At 61.9% G+C, this 19477-nt stretch overlaps 3 protein-coding genes across 7 annotated transcripts in view; 2 read left to right on the forward strand and 1 right to left on the reverse strand.

The window, feature by feature from the left end:
- The first annotated feature begins 236 nt into the window (after positions 1-236).
- Positions 237-6063, forward strand: APBA3 (amyloid beta precursor protein binding family A member 3). 2 transcript variants are annotated; one of them, XM_090126296.1, is made up of 10 exons: positions 237-1197; positions 1452-1529; positions 1977-2122; positions 2225-2311; positions 2592-2750; positions 3036-3215; positions 3919-4131; positions 4353-4472; positions 4846-4986; positions 5127-6063. In XM_090126296.1, exons 1-10 carry the CDS (start codon positions 243-245, stop codon positions 5196-5198), a joined length of 2151 nt encoding a protein of 716 aa, XP_089982422.1. In that variant the 5' UTR covers positions 237-242; the 3' UTR covers positions 5199-6063. The 2 variants fall into 2 exon arrangements, with proteins under 2 accessions (XP_089982422.1, XP_031460597.2); XM_031604737.2 differs by having other exon boundaries at positions 237-1166; positions 1490-1529.
- A 254-nt stretch (positions 6064-6317) lies between these two features.
- TJP3 (tight junction protein 3) lies at positions 6318-17599 on the reverse strand. 4 transcript variants are annotated; one of them, XM_031604728.2, is made up of 21 exons: positions 16566-17599; positions 16058-16178; positions 12992-13048; positions 12790-12914; positions 12571-12673; positions 11905-12370; positions 11527-11630; positions 10848-11010; positions 10671-10758; positions 10400-10464; positions 10160-10238; positions 9868-10024; positions 9420-9528; positions 8773-8992; positions 8260-8456; positions 8071-8166; positions 7717-7787; positions 7316-7627; positions 6993-7217; positions 6736-6782; positions 6318-6644 (listed from the first exon to the last, which is right to left on the reverse strand). In XM_031604728.2, the coding sequence occupies exons 1-21, from the start codon at positions 16772-16774 to the stop codon at positions 6545-6547; spliced, it is 3114 nt and encodes a 1037-aa protein (XP_031460588.2). In that variant the 5' UTR covers positions 16775-17599; the 3' UTR covers positions 6318-6544. The 4 variants fall into 4 exon arrangements, with proteins under 4 accessions (XP_031460588.2, XP_089982416.1, XP_031460587.2 ...); XM_090126290.1 differs by having other exon boundaries at positions 7005-7217; positions 12992-13180; XM_031604727.2 differs by having other exon boundaries at positions 12992-13180.
- Positions 16773-19477, forward strand: part of PIP5K1C (phosphatidylinositol-4-phosphate 5-kinase type 1 gamma) — a 34294-nt gene continuing 31589 nt past the window's right edge. The window contains 3 exon segments of the mRNA XM_090125827.1: positions 16773-17249; positions 17479-17523; positions 17525-17786. Coding sequence (XP_089981953.1) covers positions 16773-17249; positions 17479-17523; positions 17525-17786 — 784 coding nt within the window.

The following is a 19477-nucleotide window of genomic DNA, read 5'->3' on the forward strand; positions in this document are numbered from 1 at the left end:
CGCGGCCCTTCCTCAGGCCCCCCAATCTGCCCTGCGGCCCCTCAGCCCCTCCGTGACCCTCTGCGGCCCGCCCCGCGAGCACGGCGCTGCGCCCCCCTCCCTGCCCCCTCCCTGCTCCCGCCTTGACCCCCACGGCCGCTTTCTGGCCCCTCGTCCCCCTCCTTTTCCCTCCCCTATGCCCGCCCCCCCCCGTGCCCTCTCCCCGTCTCCCCCCGACCTGCCTGTTCCCTATGGAGAGCGCCATGGATTTCCAGCCGGCCCCCGATCTGCCAGCCATGGACACAGAAGAAGGGCAGCGCGGTGCCCCCCGAGCCACTGCAGCCGAGGGGCAGCTGGTGGGGCCCGCCTTCAGCAGCACCACTGTGGATCAGCAGAGGAGTCCGGAGCCTGGATCAGGGCCTGCTTCAGCCATGAACCTTAACAGCGGGGATGAACAAAGCGGGCTTTGCAGGAACTCAGGAAGAGAGATGGAAGAGGAGGTGGTGACCACTGGTCCACAGAGCCCCACAGACTGGAGACCGAGTGTTGAGAGCATCTCTCGGGACACGGGACCCCCCCGCACCCCCAGCAGTGGCACCATGGAGCTGGATGAGGAGCCTGAGGAGGAGCCCTCAGAGATGCAGGGGCTGCTGGCCCAGCTGGAGACCCTCAGCCCCAGTCTGTGCGATGCCCCCAACACAGCCCCTGTGGCAGGCAAGCGGGGCTATGCAGAGTGCAGGGGTGAGTGCCAGCCCTGCCCGCTGCACGTGGCCACAGGCAGGGGCCTGGCTGTGCATCCCTGCTGTGCGCAGCACTCGGCCCACTCACGGCCTTGCCACGGCTTGCTCTTTGCTGAGGCCGACCGGGAGGACCTGCTGAACCTCCTGTGCTATGAGGGGGGGTTGCCTGAGGCTGACACTGAGACACCCCTGACCCGCTCTGAAGTCTTGGCTGGGACCAAGCTGGAGATGCTGCAGACGCCTGAGGAACACACTGCTGCCCATGGGCCGGGAGGGCCGGATGGTTCGGAGGAAGGACCTTCTGGCAGCTGGATTTATGGAGATGGGCTCAGTGAGGACAAACCCACCTGTGAGGGCAGTCGAGACAGCTCGCCAGAGCCGACCTGGGCAGAATTGTCTCCTGCTGTGACCCCAGAGAAGGAGCGTCCGCCACAAAGCAGTGTGACTGTGAGTGCAGGCGCATGGCCGTGGTGCTGTGGCAGCAGGCTGCGATGTGCCCTTAGCTCTCCTTCCTTAGGGGATTTTTTGGGCAGAGGGAAGTGAGGGGCAGCATTTCCCTGCGTCTTGTGGGACATTGTGCTGCTAGGGGAGAGCACCCTTACTTGCTCTGGGCCATGCTGTCCTGAATGTGAGGGGAGGGTTGTGCCTGTCTGATCATGGGGGGAAGCCAGTGGGTCTAAACAGTCCCACAGCCCTAGCACCCTGTGCCCTTGCTCATCTGGTGCTCCTCAGGCTCTCAGCCAGCACTTCACTCTTCTGTTGCTTTGCAGAACAAGGAATCCCCCTCCTCCTGCCTGGCCTTCAAAGAAGGTGAGTTGTTTCTCTGCTTGAACCAGGAGTCCTAACCCACCACTGCCTGCTCTGACATGAACATTGGAGTGCCTGGGGGGTCTAGCTCTGCACCCAGAAGAGTCTGCCATGGTAGAGGCATTGCTGCCACTTATTGGGAAACGTGGCTGCAGACTTGGGGTGGCTGGTTTGCTCACAATTTGCGCACAGCTGGGCATGAGGATGCTTCAGGAATCCTGTGGGGTGCCCAGGTTTGGGAAGAGAAAAAGGAGGGCTTTCCAGAGGAAGGGGAGACAGCCCAAGGGGGCTCTCCAGGGGAAGGGGGGGCAGCCCAAGGGCCAGCACTGGTTCCCCTGTTATGCCAGGAGCACATCTCTCAAGCACTGAGCCACTTCCTCACATACAGGAGCACAGCTAACAGGTGGCAGGAGGAAACCAGCCCCTGCTTTAGCCCTCCCAGTCTCTCAGTTCCAGGCCCCTGTGACCCAGAGGATCTTCTGGACGGTGTGATTTTTGGGGCAAAGTACCTGGGCTCCACACAGCTGGTTTCAGAGAGGAACCCCCCTACCAGCGTCCGCATGGCACAGGCACAGGAGGCTGTGGACAGAATCAAGGTGCAGGGAGGGGCATGTCCTGACCTCTTGTGGGTGCTGGGCAGCACTTTGTTGCAGGGCAGGGACCCAGCAATGACTTCATTGAGCTGCTTTGCTCTGCAGGCACCAGAGGGAGAGTCCCAACCCATGACAGAGGTGGATCTGTTTGTCTCCACACAGAGGATCAAGGTGCTGACAGCTGACACGCAGGTGAGCAGGGATGTGCCTGCGTGGCCCTGGTGCTTCTGAGACCTTCCAGTCGGCTGTGGGATCTTCTCTGCCTGCCATGATGGGGGGTCGTGCCCAGGGATGGCCAGGGGCAGCGGCAGCGTGCAGCTGGGAGGAGCTGTCACTCAGAGCAGTGCCACTCTGGCAGAGTGGGATCTAAACCAGAGTGAGCCTGCATCCTCCCAGCATGCAGCAGCACCTGGCTGGCTCGTGTGCTGAATGGAGGGGTGGGCTGAAGGTCTGTGCTGTGTTCCCTCACCAGGAGGCCATGATGGATCACTCCCTGCAGACCATCTCCTACATCGCTGACATCGGCTCCCTCGTGGTGCTCATGGCACGCCGCAAGCTGCCTCGGAGGGCAGAGGCAGCGGAGGAGAAGCGGCTCTACAAGATGATCTGCCATGTCTTCCACTCGGCTGATGTGAGTGGGAGTGAGCCCTGAGGGAGGGTGGGGTGCTGGGGGGCTCCTGGACCCATCCTGCTGCAGTGAGCAGGTGCTTGGCATCACTGTGCTGGGGCACGAAGAGAGGGAGCCCGGGCACCTCTGCTGTGTGGAGTGGCCCAGTGAGAAAAGGAGGGGTGTGGTACTGTGAAGGAGCAGGGCAGGGGGCAGGGTGCCCTGCAGCTCCCAGGTGTGTGCTGGGCAGCTGCTGGGACCAGTTTGGCTATCAGGCCCTGAGCACAAATGTCCCCTGTCTGTCCCCAGGCCCAGATCATCGCTCAGGCCATCGGGCAGGCGTTTGGTGTGGCCTATCAGCGCTTCCTAGAGGCCAACAGCATCGACCCAAGTGAGCTGAGCCCTCGTCAGTACAGCCGTACCCTTGAAGACCAGGAGCAGTACAATGCAGAGCTGACCCACTTCTCCCGGCAGGAGAACTGCAAGGATGTAAGAGCTGCTTTGGAGGGGTGGGGACAGTGTGGGGTACTGGCACAGTGCCCTCTATGTGTCACAGCAAGGATCCCTGAGAGGCTGAGCTGCTTCACAGAATCACAGAATGGCCAGGGTTGGAAGGGACCTCAAAGATCATGAATCTCCAACCCCCCACCACAGGCAGGGTCACCAACCTCCTCATTTAATGCTAGACCAGGCTGCCCAGGGCCCCATCCAACCTGGCCTTGAACACTTCCAGGGACGGGGCATCCACAGCCTCTCTGAGCAGCTGTTCCAGCACCTCACCACTCTCTGTAAATAATTTTCCCCCTGACATCCAAACTAAATCTTCCCTCCCTCAACTCCAAACCATTTCCCCTTGTCCTGCTGTTATCTACCCTTTCCAAGAGTTGATTCCCCTCCTGTTTCTAGGCTCCCTTTAGGTACTGAAGGCTGCAATGATTCACCCCGCAGCCTTCTTTTCTCCAGGCCCAGCTCCCTCAGCCTGTCTTCATAGGCAAGGTGCTCCAGCCCCCTGGTCATCTTTGTGGCCCTTCTCTGGACCCTCTCCAACTGCTCCCTGTCTTATTTGTACTGGGGGCTCCAGTGGGGGCTTCCTACCAACCTAGGCCCTATCCCAGCTCACTCTGAGCCCAGCACCCCCATGGAGGAGGTGTGGCACACAGCCCAGCTCCCTGTCCTGGTCCCCCCTCCTCAGGTCTGCATCCGGAAGCAGAAGGGGGAGATTCTGGGCATCGCCATCGTGGAGTCGGGCTGGGGCTCCATCCTGCCTACTGTTGTCATCGCCAACCTGATGCACGGGGGCCCTGCAGAGAGGTCGGGTGAGCTGAGCATCGGGGACCGCCTCATGTCCATCAATGGGACGAGCCTGGTGGGGCTGCCCCTCACCACCTGCCAGAGCATCATCCGGGTGAGCTGGGGCTGGACCTGGGGGCTCCCACTGCTCTGGTAGAGATGGGAAACAGCCTGGTGGTGTCTGAGGTGTCAGTAACAATGGGGCAGAGGGGCAGAAGGGCCTGTACCTGTCCTGTGCTAATCCTCAGCCTTCCCTTGAGCAACACAGCTCTGTCCTCTCTCAACCCCTCCAAGTGATTCTCTGAAGTCTGACACATCCCCCCCCTCACTTTCCAGGAACTGAAGCACCAGACAGAGGTGATGCTGAACATAGTGCACTGCTCCCCTGTCACCACAGCTGTCATCCGGCGCCCTGACTCCAAGTACCAGCTGGGCTTCTGCGTGGAGAACGGTGTGGTGAGTGCTGTGGGGTGGGAGCAGAGCCAGGCCAGGGCTGCCTGGGGTTTCTTCCACCTGCCTGGCAGAGGGACTTGCAGCCCTGGCTGTGCCTGCGCAGACGAGCCTTCAGCACTGGCAGTTTCTGGGGTTTCACAGGGCTCTGTGCCATGGTGGAAGGTTCCTTGTTTCTCTCCCACAGTGCTGTTGTTTGGGTTTGTCTCCTTGGTGCTCCTCAACTGTTTGCTTTGGGGGTGGTGCTTTCCTCCTGGCTCCCCTGGCGTGTCCTTGGTGGCATTTGTTGCAGTCCTTGCTGGAGGAGCAGGGTTCAGGGCGGTGGTTGTGCACGGCCGTGGGGTGTGAGCACAGCTCACCAGCATTCCTTGCTCCCCAGATCTGCAGCCTGATGCGTGGGGGCATCGCTGAGAAAGGCGGCATCCGTGTGGGGCACCGCATCATCGAGATCAACGGGCAGAGCGTGGTGGCCACACCTCACGAGAAGATCATCCAGATCCTCACACAGGCGGTCAGCGAGGTGAGCAGAGCAGGCAGGGTGGGCGTCTGCCCCCACACTCCCATGGCTGCAGATGGCACAGGCTGGGCTCGGGGACCTCACCCCAGCAGCCTCCAGCCTGGGACTGCCGTCTCCCAGCTGATCTGAGCATCTCTGTCCAGGTCCACATCAAGACCATGCCAGCCTCCACGTACCGCCTGCTGACGGGGCAGGAGCAGCCCGTCTTCCTCTGAGCGCTGCCTGGGCCCAGCTGTCACTGCACACCCCTGGGGCCACCGCTCTGCCTGCTGCCCCAGCACTGCCACCAGAGCCCTCTGGCCCCCGGAGGGCCTAATCCTGCTCCCTTTCAGTTGGACTCAGGATGCAATAGGAGGCTGTGGGCCGATGCTCAGCTTCAGCATTAGGGCCTACAGTGCCTGTGATCCTTCTCCATATCCATCCACCCCTCTCTGCCTCAGTGCCTGTGCAGTGCTGTCCCCCTGCTCCTTAAGGTCCCTCGCCTTGGCCTGGTGCTGGCAGGGGAGAGGGGACCCTGCATGAAAGGCCAGCCCCCTTTTCATCACTGCAGATTGTGCTTTTACACTCACCAAAGGTGCCTTTTCCCAGATGGGGCTGGAACTGTACTGCAGGGGCTCATCCCAGGCAGTCCTGAGCAGCTCTGCCTCTGCACACTGAGGTGTTGGGTGCACACTGGCGCCCCAAGGGAGAGCCAGCAGCCCCCAGACTCAGCCTTAAGGGCAGCAGCACCCTCAGCACCCGCTCCTCCTCCCCAGCTTTGCCAGGGGCCTGCTGGGCTACAAAGAACCACCTTGTTAGCCCTGTTGCACTGAGCTGGGAAACTACCTCTGCTTCCTCAGCACTGCCTTGAATCGTTCTGCATGCGCAGTGGTACCCCTCAGGGCTGTTCCTTAGTGCAACCAAAGGGAACACGGCATTGCCACATCCCACAGAGCTTGGGGATGTGAACCCCACAGACCTGTCTGCAGCTGAGGGCTCTGTGGGGATGTGTTGTTCACAAAGGGACAGCTGGGACCCTTTGCCCAAGGTGGCCTGTCACAATTTTGCCTGTGTGGTTGGTTGATGTAAAAAATAAAAGTTTGGGGGAATACTGAAGGCCACATCTCACCCTGGCTGGGCTGCAGCTGAGGAAGCTCAGCTCAAGGGATGCAGCCCTGAGCCCACTGCAGTGCTGGACATCAGCCCAAGGCTGCTGCCCTCAGGAGGGTCCTGCACTGATGCTTACAAGCAGCAGGCTGAAGGCCCTGGCCATGGAGGGGTGTGGATCCCAGCAAGGCTGCCATGCTGCATCTCTGCCCTGCTTGCTGTCACACAACGCACGCAGCAGCAGCCCATCCTACTCAAAACGTCCCCTTTATTTCATCCTGAAGCACTGGATGAAACAGGGGTAGGAGGCACTTGGTGGTGCAGGCGCAGCCCGCACAGCTGTGGGGTGTTGTGTGGCACTGCCAGGGCTGTCACCCAGCCCTGGTGGCACGGAGCTGTGGTAGGACTGGCCTGAGGGGCCCTGTGGGGCAGACACACAGTGATGCTCAGGGGTCATGCACAGACACTGATCTCACTACACGTCTGTAGCCGGGCCCCACTCGTAGCCTTCATCCTCATCTGAGTCATCCCTGGCTCGTGTGAATCTCTTCCTCACGGCCTCGTGCTCGTAATCCCTGCAGGAGGAAATGCTGCAGTGATGCCTCTGTGACTGATCTATGGAGGCAGTCACTGCCATGCAGGGTCAGGCTGCACAGAGCAGGGTACCTGAGGTGTTCCTGTGCCCACTGTCCCTGCGGCTGCTGCTCTGTCACCTGTGAACAAACATAGATTTGAGAGGGGGGCAGGCAAGAATTGTGCCTCAGCTGGGGACTGGGCTGTGATCCCCTAGGGCAACGTGGGCAAGGCACCAACACTGGACCTGCAGACATTAGAGATGACAGCCCTCCTGCCAGGGCCACAGGGGATAGGAATTGACCCCTGTGGCCAGGTTCTGTGCCCCTCATATTGTTGTGGGGGCCCACCTGCTCGCTCACACCATGACTGGGATACGTCTGCGCCGGCTCAGAGGAGCGGGAGAGTGCAGGATGGCTGTAGGCATCCTCCGCCTCGCCGTCAGTGTAGGCACCTCCTTCACCATCCGTGTCATCGTAGTCGCTGTTGGCGTGACTGTCACAGGTCAGGTAGCCTGAGGCTGCCCTGCTGGGAGGGTTCAGCAGCTCCAGGCTGTCCTCCAGCGCCGCGTCCACCTGTGGGTGGGGACAATGAAAACCTGGGTCTCTGGGCACCAAGAAGGCAGATGCAGCCCTGTGCGGCCCCTGCAGGGCTCAGCCTTTCTGCCTCATACATGCTCTGCTGCTGTCCAGATGGGCTGGCTCTGCTGCGTCCTGATGATGTTCTTGATCTCCTCATACCAGGCATTGCCACTGCCGCTGAGGGTGATGGTAGCAGTGAAGAGGTGGCTGCAGTACTTCTTCATCTTGCTGGCCTGGGCGTAGAGGCGCCGGGAGCTCTTCCTGGAGTCAGGTGCCAGCCACTGGCGCATGGCCTTGATGCCCTGCCGGCTCTCGGGCTCACAGAACACCACCATGGGGTAGTACTGCACGTAGTTCAGGCGCTCCACCGCCGAGGGTGTGATGTCCAGCAGTGCGTGCTTGTCCTGGGGCAGGGCACCAGCACTCAGTCCTGCTGGGGACAGGGTCACCCACCTGGCTGCCAACACACGGGGAAGGTCTTGCAAGCTCTCACCTTTTCAGCAATCTGCCGCACTGAATCCAGCTTGATGACCTTAGATGATGCCCCATCTCGTGGCACACTCGCTGCAGGACAAGGAGACAGGGTTTGAGAGGGGCTGGGGCAGTTGTGCCATCCCTGTGGGTCTGGCCATGCCAGGCCCCAGGGCTGTGTGCCTCTATGGGGCCTGTCTGGGACCTGACTTGCCTCACAGTGCATAGGGAAGGGGTGCCTGAGTCCAAGAGGATGCTGGGGTGTCATGAAGAGGTCAAAAGGAAGGATCAGGACAGAGTAAAAAGCTCCCAAAGCCACCTACACCAAATGTCCAGCTGCTAAGCATAATTCACTGCCTCCGTGGAAGGCACTTACGTGCAATCTCGAAGAGCTCGGGCTGTTCCATGCTCAGTTTCTGCATGGCAATGTCTGTGATGGGGCCCAGGATCACCACTGGCCGCTTGAAACTGGCTGTGGGGAGAAGACAGAGCAGCTCAGGGGGGCTGGGCTGGGGCAGCACCAGGGCTGAGGACCCTGGGTGGGTCCAGACAGCCCGGTACCCACCTTCCTTCAGGACCACCCTCTCATATGGGGGGTAGTGGCCCTGCTTTGTGAGGGCAGACAGGTCCTCACGGCTCTTCCGCAGCGTCTTCTTGGCTCCCCGCAGGCCCCGCAGCTTCCAAAACTCAGCCCGTGCCCCTGAGGGGTTGGTGCCAGGCGTGGCTTTCAGCACAGACTCCAGGCTGGCAAACTGCTCGGCCCTGGGAAGGGAAAGGGCTCAGTATCTGCAGCCTCTGGATTTGCTCCTTTTATCCAAGGAGTCGGGCAGGAGTCAAGGTCCTCACTTCCTGACAGGGCTGATTCAAGATGGGAAGCCCATCCAGGACCTCCGTCAATCACAGCATCAACAACCCCACCCCAGGCATCAGGAAGGCGTTTCACCAGCTCACGCTTCCCACCACCACCCATCAACCCTAGCCCAGCTCCTACTGGGCCCACCACCCACATCCCTGTATCACTAGAGAGCCATTCCCTGCTTCTGCCCCCCAGCGGGGCCATTCCTGGCTCTTTCCCTACCTGCTCTGGTTGGGGATGATGCCCTTCTCCTGCTCCTGCAGGTCTCTGCCCATGCGCACAGCCAGCCAGCTCCCCAGCTTGCCACGGTACATGGTGTCCAGCACATGGAAGACGTCCCCACGGACAAAGCTGAGCCCCGACGGCGTGTCCTTCTCATAGTCAAAATGCGTCCGGATGTAGAAGGAATCACGCACGTTGGATGAGATCATCTTTCTGTAAACTGGAGCCCGGGGTGACAGTGACCATCAGGGAAGAGCAGGTAAAGGAGGAATTAGGAGTGGAGGAATGTGCTGGGCTGGGTGCAATCTTCCACAGCAGCCCTCAGAGCCAACGAGGGCCCTGGGGACACCTTATCTACATGTGGTGCTCTTGGGCACACTGGGGACAGTAGGACTTGGCCCACAGCACACAGTGGCCATTTCAAGCTGATCCACAGGGCCAGAAACCCCCCTGCTCCAGGATGCCACTGCACAAATGGCACTCCACGATCATTCAGTGCTCTCCTATCACCTCTCAGGGGGAGAGGAGGATGGCGTGGGGAAGAAGGACTGCATTGTGGGGCAGAGTTGTGGGGAGCTGAGCAGTCTGATGCTCACTCAGAAAAGATGGAGAGACATGAGCCCAGGAAGTCACCAGCCATCACTCACTGTCCTTCTTGCTCTGGATCCACAAAGTGACGTCCTCACCCGGCGGGAGCTTCATGAGGTACTGCACTGCCTCCTCACGGGTCAGGTTCTGGAAACTGGTGCCATTCACCTGCGTGGGAAAGCATTCAGACATGTCCCACCAGAGGGATGGAGGGTGTGGGTTCCAAGGTGAGCTCAGAGCAGGGGGCCCTGGGAGTAGGAGGAGGAACTGGCCCCTGCTACCCAAGTGCCTGCAACAACCTCTGGGTGATCCTGGGGATGGCTCCTCTGGCACCTGGACCCTGCTGGGTGTTAGCACAGTGCTGGGGACAGGACCATCCCCTACCAACACTGCCTCAAAACGATGCTCAGTGGGAGAAATCCAAATAGCATGAGGGCTATTGGGCACAGAAGGGACAGGGACAAACCAGGCACTAAAGCATTCGGTGCCACTCCTACTCCCAGGTACCTGCAGGATCTGGTCCCCTTCCTCGATGCCCTGGCTGTCAGCTGGGCTCCCCTCCTGCACACCCGACACGAAGATGCCCACGTCATTCCCACCAGCCAGCTGCAGCCCCACGCTCCTGGCCTTCACAAACTGCACAACTCTGGAGTCAGGACTGTACCTGCCCAGGGGAGGCTGCAGTCAGCTTGGTGGTGACACACTGGTGGTCACCAGTGCTGAGCCACCAGCCCTGGAGCTGCCTTGGGGCAGATCCCTGTCTGCTCAGCCCTTCCCACCACCTCTTGCAGAGACTCACTCATCCTTGGGGGCAGCTCGGGCACTGGGTCTGCTGCGGGGACTGTGGTGGCCATCCTGTTCCACAGCTTCCAGCATGTCTGCAGGGAAGGAGAGCTGGTTCAGGAAGTGCTGGTGGCTGTGTGCTTCCCCAGACCACAGAGACACAGGGAGAGCTGGTGGGATGGGAATGGGGATACGGAGGAGCCTGGAACCTGCTCAGAGCCCTCAGCTCCCCCCAGGCCGATCTGAGCTCACCCACCACGGCTCAGGGCATCGTCCACGTTTGTGTTGGTTGCAGCATTCCTGCTTGATCGTCTCCTCTCTCTGGAACAGAGTCAGGGCAGGATTTAAGGAGGGCATGGAGGTGGGGGTTTGATCAGCATGGGCAAGATGGGGGCCAAAATGCAGTGCCACCTTCAGTGAGCTGGCTCCAGCATAGAGGAGAACCAGGCCCTCCAGACAGGCAGAGAGCATGGGGGAGAAAAGGAGGGCTTGTGGGGACACAGGGATGGGGACACAGCAGGACTTACCCTGGTGAATTCCTGGCAGCAGCTGGAAGTCGTGGGGAGGTCTTAGGGGATGGTGGGTGGGACAGGTCAGAGTCGATGTCGGAGATATCTGCAGCGACAGAAAGGGAGAGGCATCAGTGTCTGTCCAGTCCCCGCACTGTGCAGTGGGACCCCAGTACTGCCACTCTGTCCCCTCACCGTCCATCCGGGAGCTGTCACTCTGGTAGTCTTCCATGTTGGGGATGTTGATCAGGAACTGCCGGTGGTCCCGGAGGACGAGCAGGGTCAGGATCCCTTCTGTCTGCTCAATGAGCCGCTGGGTGTCAGCCAGGGACATGTCCTTGCTGGCCACCCCGTTGATCTGGAAGGGCAGAGCAGGAAGGCCTCAGGGTGCTCACTCCTGGGAAAGGCACCCCAGGAAAACCCTGATCACACAGAGCTGCTCCCACCACAGCATTCCCAGTCCCTTCCCTGCACGTGCAAACAAAGCGCCTCCGTTCTTCTGTTTTATCCTCCTCAGACACCTCAGGCATCGTTTTCACCTGTCATGCCCCAAACACCTGAGCTGCTTGTTGGCTGCTCCCCCACCAGGGACACCCACACACAGCACAGGACTGGTGCCATGGGGACAGAATGGTGGAGGTGACAAGCTGCTGCCCCTGGCACCAAGTGGAGCTGGTCCCCAAGAACCCCTGTGCAGTCTCAGGGGGTGGCCAGGGAGCAAGGCAGGAGCTGCCTCCAGTCCAACTGCAGTCCCTCACAGCCAACCTAACACACCCTCAGCTTGTCCCCTGCAGTGATAGCAGCCAGCGACAAGCCACCCAAAAGAGGGATACTGAGTCCCCCCAAGTGCTGTGCAACCCTTGTTACTCCATACCTTCAGGATGAGGTCTCCCTCCTGCAAGGAGCTGCGCCTCGCCGCCAGCCCGCTCTCCACTATGTGCTTGATGAAGAGCTGGCTGCCCAGCTTCAGGCCGTACTCTGCATCAGAGAGCCCGTGGCAGTGCTGTGGCTGAGCAGAACCAGGAACCCCTCAAAGTTCCCCCTCACCGCCCCCCACAAGCACACTCCAACTCCCATCAGGCCATCAGCAAGCCCCAGAGCTGAGCTGTGACACCCTGGGTTGAGGCCAGCAGGCTCAGTGCCTGCAGCACAGCACACACTGCCCCAGTGCTGCACGCGAGAGCCTCACTTCAGGGACACACAGCCACCGACCGGACAAAACCCAGGGATGCAGGGAGCGGCCAGGCCCTACCTTCATCCTCCTTCTTCTTCACCAGCACTGATGTGATGGGTTTCATCGGCACATCCCGGTGCGGCAGCCTTTTGAACCCCGACACCAGTGCCAGCCCGTTGGTGTCCCCTTCGTGGCCGAAGCCGTTGGCAGAGCAGTGCCGGCTGTAACCCCTGTGCTCCGAGCCGCTGTCGGGGCTCTGCCTCCAGTGGCTGCTGTCCTGGCTTCGCCTCCGGCTGCGGGACGACCTGTGGTGGCGGCGGTCATCCTGGTGGTGACCAGAGCTCCTCTCACTGGATGAGTCCCCATCGTAGCCCTGGTTGTGGTCCAGATCATCTCGGGAGCGGTGCTGGCTGGCGCTGCGCAGGGCCGGATCCACACCACGAGGGTCGTAGTCCTCATCTGAGTCGTAGCGCCGGGTTGCAGCAGGGGATGCAGGGCTGCTCTTGCTCATGGGGAGGTGGATTTTCTTTTGTCTTTTCAGTGTCTGCAGGTGGAAAGAAAGAAAGAAGAGATAAGGATGAGGCGATTTCCCAGCCCAGAATACGAACCATGGGTACTCTGAGGTAGCAAAGCACAACAGGAACAGGGCTTGGCCCAGAGCCACCGTGCACCCTGCAAACAGGCACAGTGACAGGGACAGGATGGGGACAAGCACGGAGCTGTCCCACTGCAGGGCACACTCACTATGTTGGCAATCTTGCCGCAGGTCTTAAGTGTCTGGATGGCGAAGGAGGATGAGACATTCTCCATGGAAAGGCCGTTCACCATCACGATTTGATCCCTCCTCCTGTGAGGGAAAGGCAGCTGTGGCTCTGCCTCAGATTGCAACAGCAATTTGCTGCCCTTCCGGTCCCTGCTGGCAGCGATGACCCCCACTGCATCCCCACATCCCCGTGCACTCACTGAAGCTGGCCAAACGCCGGTCCCCTGGACACCACATCTGAGACAATGACCGCTGTGTCCCCAGTCACCTTGTTGGGACGGTCCCGGCCACCCGAAACAGCAAAACCGAAGCCCCGATGAGGGTCCTAGCAGGGAGGGGCAGAGAGGAGCTCACAGCCTGTCCCCAGCACCGCCATCCCACGGCCACCTCAGCCACGCTCACCTTGCTCAGCGTCACCGTGTGCTGCTCCCAGATCAGCATCTCCTCCATGGCAGCCACCTGCCAACGCAAGTGAGGGAGGGCGAGCGCTGAGGCTGAGCGGTGCCTCAGCTGCAGCCCAAGGGCTGGGGGCACAGATTGGCTCCGGCTCTTTTTCGCAGCCACCAGCCCTTTCCTTTGTCCTGCTTTGGGCTGCAAGGCAGAGTTGAAGCAAGAGCTTTCAGCATCAGCTGAGCCGCGCTGGGGATACAAGGGCACTGTGGATGGGGCACCCCACCAGCTGCCATCGCTGTGTCCCCACTGCCCTCCCTGCCTCAGCAGCCAGCACACCCCCAGTGCTGTCTCTGACAGTGCTCCCTTGCCCTCCCAGCTGCCCACCCCAGGCCCTGGTGCGACCACAGAGCTGGTGGCTCTGCTGACCACTGCACCTGGCTTTGCCCTTTGGTTTTCCTCAAATCCAACAGTTTCCACTTAGGACAGACTGGGATGCACGTGCAGGCTGAAGCACAGCCCGGCACACGGTGTGGGATCAGAATCCCCTCTAACAGCTCCCAGCACCCTGGAGAGATGCAGAATCTGTGCACCCGGCGGGGAAAATCCCACAAACAAAGCTGGAGAGACCGCGGAAGCTGCCGTGGGGCGGTGGCTCCTGCAGCTGTTTTACAGCCTCTATCTCAAGGGTCATCTGGGCATGGAAAAACAAACCGGGAGGGCCGGGCGACGCCGTGATGGATTAACCACAGCCAAGGAAATCGTGGCGAGATTGTAACGCTGTCGTGCAGTGCAGCAGGGAAGGGACAGCCGGCAGCTCCTTGCGGTGCCACTGCTGCCCGGCTCCCACCTGCTCCCCACAGCCACCAACCGCGCAGGGTAGGGCTGCCTCTGCCTCCCGGCCCTGAACCCACGTCGGTGACCTCCCTGCAGCCTTCCCAGGATTTCCCCTTCCCACCCGGGCGAGCAGCGCACCTGGAACCGCACGGCCATGCTGCGGCACGGGGCCCTCGGCAGGTGGCCGCTGCACCCACGGCTCGGCTCAGCACCTGCAGCACGACTCGGCACGGCACGCACGGAATGCCACGGCTTGGCACAGCCCGCCTCCCGCCGCACCCCGCCGGCCTCGGGGCGTGCCCACGTGGGGCTGGGCGGGCCGGCACCGCAGGTGCCAGGGGATCTGCGCTCCCTGTTGGCACGGCACAGCGCGGCGCAGCGTGGTACAGCCCCGCATGGCGCAGCACTGCATGGCCGAGCTCCAGCACTGCGCGGCACAAGGTCAATGGGTCTGCCACAGCAAAGCGCACAGGGCTCCGAACGGCCACTGCCTCTCCCGTAACAGATCTCCTAGGGTTCCATTACCCACTGGTTCTGCCATAACAGATCTACAAAGACTCCCATTGGCCACTGGTTCTGCCATAGCAGATCTCCCAGGGGTCCCATTACCCACTGGTTCTGCCATAACAGATCTACAAAGACTCCCATTGGCCACTGGTTCTGCCATAGCAGATCTCCCAGGGGTCCCATTACCCACTGGTTCTGCCATAACAGATCTACAAGACTCCCATTGGCCACTGGTTCTGCCATAGCAGATCTCCCAGGGCTTCCATTGGTCAGTGGTTCTGCCACAACAGATCTGCCAGGGCTCCCGTTGGTCAATGGTTCTGCCATAGCAGACTTCTCAGGGCTCCCATTGTCCATTGTCCCATCTGTCATGGCAGCAGCGCCCAGCTCTGGCCCTGCTACCTGTGCGCCTGTCCTGTGCCACCCACAGGTCCCTTTCCTGCCTGGGGGCTGCAGCATGGTGCTGCCAGGAGCAAAAGTGTTGTTCTGGGCCCCAGTGCAGCTCACCACCTCTGGGCCCCAGTGAGCCCACTCACATTGACAACTGGGGCTGAAAACCCCACGGTCCCACGTGAAAACCTCAGCGCAGCACCAGTGGGTCCACAGGCATCCAAAATGAATGCTGATGCCCATGGGAAATGCCTGTCCCTGGGGTCACAGTGAGTAGGGACACAACTCCACAGGGGGCAGAGCTCAGGGCAAGCACGCAGCCCCAGACACAAAAAAAGAGCCCCAAAATGCCAGCAGAGTAGCCAGCAGTGTGGTGCAATCATTCACCTGAGCCTGGGAATAACCCAGGCTAAGAGCACAGGGCAGAGTCCAGGAGGCTGGTCCGCAACACCCAATGTCACCGGTCACTGAAACCAGCCCAAGAACCCGCCCAAAGGGAGCCACAGTTTCAGTGGACCCCAGACTGTATCGCCTACCCATCACTAGGACATGGTGAACTGATCTCACATTTGCATCCCGCAGCTCTCTGCCCTTGTGGGGCTGAAGGGACAGTGGGACTACAGGCAGCTCCCTCTCTCTGGGAATTGCTCATGGGGACACCAAGCCCCCATTCTGCCCTCAGCCTCCCCGGGGGCCCTGCCTCGAGCTAAAGGCTGAGGTTGGCAGCCAGAGGAGCCGGCTCAGCCGGTTCCTGACAGAAACCAACCCGCACCCAAAGTGGCCCCACCAGGGAAGGCAGTATCTGGGCTGAGCAGACCACGGTCCAGCCCAATGCACCAGGAGCCCCACGTGCCCCACTCATATTGGGATGACCCCCGCAGCCTACTCAGTTCTGCCAAGCCACCCATCCCTTGTCTAGCATCAGCCATGCAGGAAGGCATTGCTGAGGTCCCAACCCCGACAGCAGCCCCCCAGCACTTGACCCAGCTCCAGCTGCATCCCCGAGCTGACCCTGAACCTGCCCTGGTGCTGGGAGCTGCCCCAGCTGGATGTACAAAGGTGGAATGGAGGCATGGCCTCCAGGCTGGGGTGCGGAGCCATAATGACAGGGTTCCAGCCCTGCATCCTCAAGCCCACACAGCTTGCAGCCACAGCACCCCAAGGAGGCTCTGACCCACACCCTGCTCAGGTCTCCTCGCCAGCATGCAGAGTGCCCTGGGGTTTCCCTTCCCATTCTGTCTCTGTGGTTGGGGCAGAGCTCCAGGAGGGTCCTCAGACCCCCTCCTTCCTGGGGCTGCTGGGCACAGGCAGCCCATAGCTGTGTCCCAGTTCCCCAGCACTCACCGTGTTGTGGCTCGTCCCCCGCGGCTGAATCTGACCAGGAAGGAGCTGAGCGCCAGGGCTGGTGGCAGCGGTGACACTCCTGGGTGCTGCCTTGCGTAACCCTTTGTGGGCCAGACGCTGCCTGCGGGAGGGAGACAACAGGAGCTGAGGATCCCTGGGCAGCTCCAGCAGCACAGCGGGAATCCTGGGGGGGGGGGCTGTCTCTGCTGCTCCCCCAGGCTAGTGGCTCAGCCACATCTGCTCCCATTCTCAGCCCCAGGTAGAGACAGGGCACCTGGGGACACAGGGTGGCAGTGCCTGAAGATGGGGTACTGCACGGGGTTCTGTGCCACCTGTGCTGCCCGGAGCACCCACACTCTCCTCAGGCCCCAAAGGGCAGAGGGACGCTGCCAGCTGCCAGCTCACCAATGGCACCAATGCTGGGGGGCACAGGAGAAAATGTGACCCCCTGCCACCCAGCGGCGGCTGCCACCTGCCTTCCTCCCCATCCCTTCTGCCGGGCCCCCACCTCGCTACGGGCCCGGGGCCCTTCCTCCTGCCGCCGGGTGGGACTCCAGCCACAGAGATCAGCTCCACGCAACGGCTCCCGGCTCCAGCAGTCTGCGTTTGGTTCCCGTGGGGCTGCGGAGGGCCGAGGCCCCGAGCCAGGGCGTCGCGGGGGGACCAATTCCTCCGGAATCCCCCCGCCACCAGCGGCCACCCCGGGGCTGGGGACATGGCGACGTCCTCGTCCGAGTGCCGCCGCTCGCCGCTCGTCTCGCAGGAAGACGGGGCAGCTCGGACGGTCCCCTCCCGGTCCCCTCCCTCGCAGGGACGCGGCCCAGGCCCCTCGGGGGCACGGTGGGGCGGCCGAGCAGCATCATTAGGGCTGGCGGGGAACGCGACCCATTGCCGGGCGGGTTTCACAGCCCGGGGCAGCCACGGTCGGAGCCGGGGACACGGCCGTCCGCCGGGCCACGCCGTGTTCGGGGCGAGGCGTCACGGGACGGGGGCTGCCCGCCGCAGCCTCTCGCAGGGCCCGGCTGCCGCTAGGTGGTGCCGGGGGCCGGAGGGCGCGGGGCTCGGCCTGGGGCCACAGGACACGGCGGGGCCGAGCGGGGCTTTGGGACCGAGAGGGGGGGCGACCCCGGAGGTCTCAGCGCGGCTCCGATGCACCGGGCCCGGCAAGGGAGATCCCAACCACGGGGCAGCAGTAGGCCCCGCTGCCATGGCAACGGCCCGGCCCCGCTGCCATAGCGACGCTCGGGTCCCGCCCTCTGCGCCCCGGCACAGCTGGCGCCGCTCTATCTCCGCCGCTCTATGGTACGCCGGGCCCCTTTCCATCCCCGCTCCTCCCATCCCACCCCGGTCCCAATCCCAGTCCCGATCTCAGTCCCGGTTCCGAGGACTATCGCGACACCCAGACTCTGCGTCGCGATTAGTTCTGGCGGAAGAGGAGGACCCCACTTCCGGCTGTGGCCGCGGCCCACTTCCGCCCTGAGCCGCCGGGGCGTGTCTGGCCGCGGCGCCTCCCGCGCTCTATGGTCCCCACCGTTCCCAGGCTGCTCAGCGGCGGCGGCGGCCGGAGCCGGGAGGAGCTCGGCGGCGGCGGCGGCCTGCCGTGCCCTGCCCGCGCCCTTGGCGGCGGCCATGGAGCTGGAGGTGCCCGAGGAGGCGGAGGGCTCGGCCGTGGCGGGGGCCGGCGCCATCACCCCGGAGGCCGGCGCGGGGGACCCGGACGCGGCAGGAGGTAACGTCCCCCCGCGGAGCCCCTCCGGGCTGCGCCCCCCCCCTCCTCCCCCTCGTTCCGTCTCGTTGTGGTTCCTCCCAGCGCCACCCCGGGGTTCAGCGTGGGCCGCTCCAGCTGCCCCCCCTCATCCCCCCCCCGAATGGTTCCGCCCTATGGGGGATGCGGGTGGGGGCTCCGTACCCACACACACGGACGGACGCCGTGGCTCTGGGGCTCCATGCTGGGGGGCACGGGGCGGCCCGCACCTCCCGCACCGGCCGGGGTTGCGCCGTTCTGCCGCTCTGTGGTTCGTTCGCGGCCTCAGAACCGGCTTTGGATGTGCGGGGCCGTGGGGCTGTCCGCTCCCGGAGCTCCTCCGCAGCACCGAGAGGTGCGGGCTGCGGTCTGACAGCCGCCCCGTGCCTTTCAGCGCTCACAGCAAAACCTGGCAGCGGGTCCGTGGTTATTTCAGGGACGTCGTCGTGTGGATGTGGGGCAGCTCCCAGCTGCCTGCACAGCCCTCGGGCTCTGCTGCAGGATTTGTGGGGCTGACAGCCCTCGGCTGTGCTGCTGGGGAGCACGGGAGGGAAGGCACCCGTGTCCCTGTGCTCGGCCGTGGCACGTTGTTGTGATGTGCATCCCCCCCTCTCTGCATTTCTGTGCGGTTGTTTGGTGCTCCGTCCAAAACCAGGTGTCTGTGGAGACTGGAGCTCAGCACTGTGTGCTTTTCTGCCCATCACAAGTGAACCTGCATTTCCCAAGCTAACGGGCTCTTACCTTACACTGATAGCAAAGATGAAGTGGAGCTGGTAACGACACCGATGTTTCCGTATTTATGTCATTTCTTTGAATCAAGCTGCACGCTGCTCACTTAAGCAGATCCCAAGCTGTGTTGCTCGGAGCTCCCAGGGCTGCACTGCAGACAGCAGTAAGGCAGCCCCAAGTGTTTTCTGGAAGGAGCCAAACCTGCAGGCCTGGTGGCATGGCAGCAGCATTGTGATCAGCTCTGCTGGCTGCAGCAGATGGGACTGTGCATGGAGCTCTTGTGCTCACCTCATCCTGCTTCAGTGACTCCCAATCACAGCATCTCTACGTTACGTGCCCTGCACTGTCGCCGTTTGGACCCACGTTGGAGGCAGAGACCCCCCACAGGACGTGGAAGGTTGAAGAGAGCAAGGCTGCTGCTCAGTGAGACCCCACAGGACTGAGCTTGGGGCCCCTTCTGGAGCTCTGGGAACCCTCAGGGTGTGCTTTGAAGGAGGAAAGCAGCGTAGTGTTGGCAGCTGGGCATGCTCATGTGCAAACACGAGGGCTAATCCGTCTCTTTGTGAAAACAAGGCCTTGAGGTTTTGAAAGTTTTGTAATCGCTGTGGCTGAAAAGGGAGTTTGAAAAAGCTGATGTGTGTGAATGGCTCCTTCCTGGCTCCTCTGCCTCTCAGAAGGAGCTGCAGGCAGCATGGGGGGTTGTTCACCAGTGTTGGTGCAGGGCTCAGAGCTGCTGGGAGGGTTCTGAGGAACTCTGAGTGCAGTGGGCACTGAAAGCTTTCGGTCTAGGGTGTCCCCAGGAGCTGGGGGAGGAGAGGATTGCTCTTGGGGGTTGCATCTGACCTGGGGTTGCATTGCTGGCAGCTCACAGTAGGAACTGTGAGAGCAGAACAGACAGAGTGCTCTCCTCCCTCTCCTTGCAAAGGTGGAGTCTAGAAATCCTAATT

Source organism: Phasianus colchicus, chromosome 28 (genome assembly GCF_987193195.1).
Source record: "Phasianus colchicus chromosome 28, bPhaCol1.hap1.1, whole genome shotgun sequence".
NCBI classification, from domain to species: Eukaryota; Metazoa; Chordata; class Aves; order Galliformes; family Phasianidae; genus Phasianus; species Phasianus colchicus.

Bases quoted from the DNA above. Each gene is read 5' to 3' on its own strand.
- APBA3 (XM_090126296.1), top strand. From the start codon at position 243: ATGGATTTCCAGCCGGCCCCCGATCTGCCAGCCATGGACACAGAAGAA. The intron at 2,751-3,035 runs GTGAGTGGGAGT...GTCTGTCCCCAG, and splicing joins ATGTCTTCCACTCGGCTGAT to GCCCAGATCATCGCTCAGGC. The intron at 3,216-3,918 runs GTAAGAGCTGCT...CCCCCTCCTCAG, and splicing joins GGCAGGAGAACTGCAAGGAT to GTCTGCATCCGGAAGCAGAA.
- TJP3 (XM_031604727.2), bottom strand. From the start codon at position 16,774: ATGTCCCCAGCCCCGGGGTGGCCGCTGGTGGCGGGGGGATTCCGGAGG. The intron at 8,993-9,419 runs GTGAGTGATGGC...CCCGGGCTCCAG, and splicing joins GATCCAGAGCAAGAAGGACA to TTTACAGAAAGATGATCTCA. The intron at 7,788-8,070 runs GTAAGTGCCTTC...CTTGTCCTGCAG, and splicing joins CGAGCTCTTCGAGATTGCAC to CGAGTGTGCCACGAGATGGG.